At 39.7% G+C, this 5,549-nt stretch overlaps 1 protein-coding gene across 1 annotated transcript; it reads right to left on the bottom strand.

The window, feature by feature from the left end:
* Positions 1–221: 221 nt before the first annotated feature.
* On the bottom strand, positions 222–4,051 carry LOC120930655 (olfactory receptor 11L1-like). Its single transcript, XM_040341833.1, has 2 exons — positions 4,040–4,051; positions 222–1,169 (listed from the first exon to the last, which is right to left on the bottom strand). The coding sequence occupies exons 1-2, from the start codon at positions 4,049–4,051 to the stop codon at positions 222–224; spliced, it is 960 nt and encodes a 319-aa protein (XP_040197767.1).
* Between the last annotated feature and the right edge of the window lie 1,498 nt (positions 4,052–5,549).

Raw genomic sequence — 5,549 nt, 5'->3', positions numbered from 1 at the left:
GATGAACCAGTTTGGACTAAGACTGGGATGCCATTAAAGTTCTTGTGCATGTAGTATAGATTAGGGGAATTACAATGATCAATCTATGACTGCAAATCTTTTTAAAAATAATGATGTGGAGGCATGTCTAATGAATTCCATCTTTGATATCAAGATCTGACATCCAACTTCAATTTAAACGTACTCAATTATTATTATTATTATTATTATTATTATTATTATTATTTGAAATGCAAGTGCAGACAGTGGTTGATGAGTTTAGCTACAGATTTTTTTAAGTCTTTATTCCTCAGGCTGTATATAATTGGATTCATCAGTGGGGTCACCACAGTGTACAGCAAGGACAAAAATTTAGTGATATCCCCTGACTGTCCTCTACGGGGTACCAAGTAAACACAAACTAAAGTACCATAGTAAATGCAAACAACAGTCAGGTGGGAGCTGCATGTTGAGAAAACTTTCTGTCTGCCGGTAATAGATGGGATATTAAAAATGGTGATTATTATATATACATACGATACAATAATTATAAAGAATGGGATGACAACAAGAACAAAATTCATTATTGTCACTTCAAGTAGAACATTAGCAGTATCAGAGCAGGAGAGCTGTAGGATCGGATCAAGATCACAGAAAAAGTGATTAACAATATCGGGACCACAAAAATTTAATTGTGATATTGTTAAAGTGGGAATCAGTACTACTAAAAGACTTAACACCCAACATGTGATAATCATCACCCAGCAGAGCTGAAAGTTCATTAATAAAGTATAATGCAATGGTTTACAGATGGCCACATATCTGTCATAACACATCACTGTCAGAAGAAGACATTCTGACATTTCTGAAACACAAAAGAAATAAAACTGGGTGATGCAATCAGAAAATGATATTACGAGTCCTTTTATCAAAACAGCATGGAGCATGTTAGGAAGAATGTCAGTTGCCAGTAAGATATCCGATACAGAGAGTTGGGAGAGGAAGAAGTACATGGGGGAATGGAGGGATTTGCTGTAGGACACCAGTGTGATGATCAGGAGGTTTCCACATATTGTTACACAATATATCAAAAGGAAAAGAAAAAAGATCAGAAATGTTATACTGTGTGGAGTCTGAAGTCCTAATAGGTGGATCTTGGTAATACGGGACACATTTTTCCCCTCCATAACCTGAAGAGAGAACAAAAAAAGGAAACAGTTTTGTTCAGAGGGAAATTTTCGTTTTAATCAGGTAATCCTAGGTTATCCTAACCTAAGTAGTCATGATGCCATTTCTTAAGAGAGCTTTTGGCCAGTAAAACCAGACGTGTGTATGCTTCCTCGCAGTTTTCTGGAAAATAGTCGGGAATCCCGGCCGGAAAATAGAGAACCTGATCTCTATTTTCCCATTGGGATTCCCTGCTTTTTTTTTCGCCAGATCTACTACTTACCTATGGAAAACACTGCGAGGCAGTGCCGATGGAGCATACACACGGCCGGGATTCCCGGCCAAAGCTCCATGGCAGTTTTCCTGCCGGGTTCTCGGCTTTCCCCATCGGTTTTCTCGGCAGGCTTTTTTCCGCCTAGAAAACCGAGCGTGTGTACAGGGCTTGACATTGTAAAGCCTCATCCAGCACACCTTTGAGACTAGGCCTTAACATCTCAGCAGTAATGTCAATTCCAAATTTGGGACCCCAGCAGTAGCTCTTCTCAAGACCCTTAAGGCTGGATTCACACTTGTGCAGTGCAAATTTCAGCTCTCTTATCTCTGCAGAGAGATAAGAGAACTGTTCAGCAGATCATCTCCATTTTAGCTGCAAATTTGGAGACCTGGGAGAGGGGAGGGTGAGTGGGGAAGTGTATTGAGGTGAATGAGTGAAATCCTGAAGAGAAATGAACACATCTGCGAATCAGATGCATGCCCATAGAAGATAATGGGCCGGAATTCACACCGCAATGCCTAGAAAACGCACACGTTTTTTCGGTAATGCGCAGTGCGAATGCATCGCACATATGTGAACCAACCTCATTGAAATCAATGTATTTTATAATGTTATGCCAATTAAGCCGCAACCAATTTACATAGGTGTGAACCCGGCCTTATATAACACTGAGCTAGCTGCTATTGTTTTTTCTTTTCTCTGTATGTGCAGTTTGAGCCTAACAACTGAATATTAAGGTTATGCACCAATCAGTCTTAACATTATAATGACCCACCTAATATTGAGTAGGTCTCTCTTTTGTCATCAAAACAGCCCTGACCCATTGCAACATGGATGCCACTATACCACGAAGGGTATATTGTGGTATCTGACACCAAGCCAACACTGACAGATCCGTTAAGTCCTGTAAGTTGTGAGTTGGGGCCTTAATGCATTAGAGTGAAATATAGAGGCGCTAGGTAATAGTGTGTGAACACTAAAAATATTATGCATAAATACCTAAATATAAATGAGTGAGTATGAGGTAAAAATTGTATAAATCAATAATAGTGACCATATATAACAAAAATTAACCACAATAATTGTTAAAAACAATCAATAAATAGTATTGCACAATGTAAAGTGAGAAATGTGCCAAGAAATAAATAGAAATAAAATAGAGTCCATATATGTATAAATGATGAATCTTCAATAATATAGACAGAAGATCTTCCACCTTCACCAAGATATAAAAAGACCACCAAAAGTGCTCATGGATGGCACCTTACCGCAAATAATGGACCACTTTAACTAAAAAGAGGTCAATTAGGCAGATTGGAGATAATTTCCCAGGCTTAGATCCCTCAGTCTCACAGTCTTGATAGCACAACCCTCCACGCCACATGAGGTATTAAAACAAGAGAAGGAAAAATCGCCATAGAATAATATTGTTTTTTATTGTATAAAACAGAAGAACAAACGCCAAATGGCCTCTTACTTGATGGGGTGCCTAGCCCCGGCACTGAGGTTGAAGGCGTGGGTATTATGGGGAGATGAGATGGAGTCCTGTCACTGGCATAAAACATGCAGAGCCACAATCGCGTGGTTGGCGTGCGTTCCACCCTCCAAGGTTGGAGAACCAGCAGGACCAGGAAGTAGGTGGGTCGAGCGTGACCTGTAAGCCTCGACGTACGTTTCGTGATGATGTCACGTCGTCAGGAAGCATACAGCGTCGCGCTCAGGGTCTGTCTTAAAGGCCCATCAATCAACTAAAGTGGGAGGGGATCAGAGGGGCGGCAACACTCAGTCCCGGATCAAGCAAACCTGGACATTATACTAATCAATGCGTATATGCCAGCACACTAGATATAAACAGAAACTAATACAAACAATAATAACAATAATTGTCGCGATCAAGCGATACATAGAATAAAATTGACATGATATATCAAAAGGGATAGCCATTAAACATATACTAAAAATATACTATAAAAACCCAAGGGTGCAAGATATGCACATATATTAATAATACATGCACATATATTAATAATCAGCTATGTCTAATTAACAATGTGTCTATCCCATAATAAATCCATAACACGTATAAAAGGGATAAATGTCAATCTAATCCAATCAAGTTACAAACTTAATAAAAAATATATAAAAATATTAAAATATATCCATATATTAAAACATTTTAAAATTAACCTTATGGCCTAACCAGAGGGTATAATTATAAATTCTAATTTTATTAAAGGATAAAATAGTAAAATAAGTAGAATAAAGTCCATTAATCAGAAAAGACTCTATTCATTAGTTAAAAAACAGTTTAGGTCTAACTCGATATTTAAACCCAATGGGCGCATCGTGCGCAATCGATGCAGCCACTGGGTCTCATTCTGGGAAACCTTCTTGGTCATATCTGTACCCCGCCAGTGGCTAGATATCCTGTCAATACCATAAAAAGTCATTTTTCGTGGGTCTCTATTGTGGCACTCATCAAAGTGCCTGGACACACTATGGTTTGGGTACCCTTTAAGGATATTGGCCACATGTTCATTTATGCGCACCTTGAGTTCCCTTGTGGTGCGACCCACATATTGCATTTTACAAGGGCACTCCAGGACATATGTGACATACCTGGAGTGACATGTAATTAGTGGCTCTATGGTGAATTCTTTATTTGTTACATTTGATTTAAAGGTTAATCTCTTTTTCCCCTGTCTATAAGTGGTTTTGCATGATCTGCAGCGGGTGCAATAGTGGAACCCTGACCCATCCAGGAATGTCAAGGGTCTTTCCGGAGGGTCTGGTACATTTGCTGCAATCTTATTTCGCAACCCTGGTGCCCTTCTATAAATAAAAGAAGGTTTGGGCGGTAAAATTTTGGCCAAATCCCCATCTTTTAATAGAATCGGCCAAAACTTTTTAAAAAGCCAAGAATCTGAAAGTTGAGGCTAACATAGCAGGCCTTAAAGAACAAATGGGTCCCCATATGGAAACTAAGGAATACTTGGAGAGGGCGCAGAAATTACAATCTCACCTATCCAAATATGACAGTGATATTAAGCAGAAGAAACTTAAGAAGTACCAACGGGATATTAAGGATTATGAAGATTCTAAAGTCTATAAGTGGCAACTTCAAATTGACTCAGGTGTGTCCAATGTATCTCCGGATGAGAAAGATGGGGAAGTACCTAAAGTGGTTAATCAAGCAATAACTAAAGTAAAACAAAAAACCCAAACTCCTAAAAAGATCAAAACCCCTTCCCAAACCAGTGGGTCCCAACAACAGGTGGGGAGGGGCCCACCGCCCTCCCATGAGGGTTACTACCCGCCACCTAATGACTATTATGGGGGTACTTATCCAGTCCCAACATACAATAGATTTGCCCCACTGGATAATAGACCCATGGATTTCAACTACCAACCTTACAACCATGGTCCCCCACAATATGGCCCTAGACCCCCGAGAGGCCAGTTTCGGGGCAATTTTAGAGGTAGACCCAATCAATACCAATACAATCAACCACCAGGGGGGAATGGAGGGGATGGAAGGAGCCATACAAGATCCCTCCCACTACCCAACCCCCAATAGAAAAATCAGGAAAAGAGGCAGAAGGGGGGGAGCCGGGAAGAAAAAGACCACGGGATCACTAACCGATGGTATTTTCAACCTGGCTGGGACTATATTTTCAAAAGCGGAACTTACTGTCCTATCCAAGGGCATGAAGTTTGCGCCTGCAAAAAATATTAATAAATTTGATTTATTTATTGATGTTGAGAAGTACGTAAGGAAACTCAACATCAAAAAACATTTTTCCCAACAAGTTATCTCTACACCCCAAGCGTCCACCAATCAATATCAGCACACTAATTTAAAAAACAACTCCACCTTTAACCCAAAAAAGGGTACCCACCATCACGTGGAGGTTTTTAAAAATATGGTACAAGATGAACTATACAAATTAGAAGTAAAAGGTCAAAACAATAACAATAATTCCATTAAGGAGGGTATCAAGTTACTGAAGCCTAATAAAAATATAGTGGTTCGCCCAGCGGACAAAGGTGGAGGAGTGGTTGTCCTCACTAGGGAGCAATATTATGGCGAAATCCAGCGATTGCTTAGTGATATTGAAACCTATCACCA

The sequence above is a fragment of the Rana temporaria genome, chromosome 3 (assembly GCF_905171775.1).
Source record: "Rana temporaria chromosome 3, aRanTem1.1, whole genome shotgun sequence".
NCBI classification, from domain to species: Eukaryota; Metazoa; Chordata; class Amphibia; order Anura; family Ranidae; genus Rana; species Rana temporaria.
This window is presented reverse-complemented; position numbering and strand designations above follow the sequence as displayed.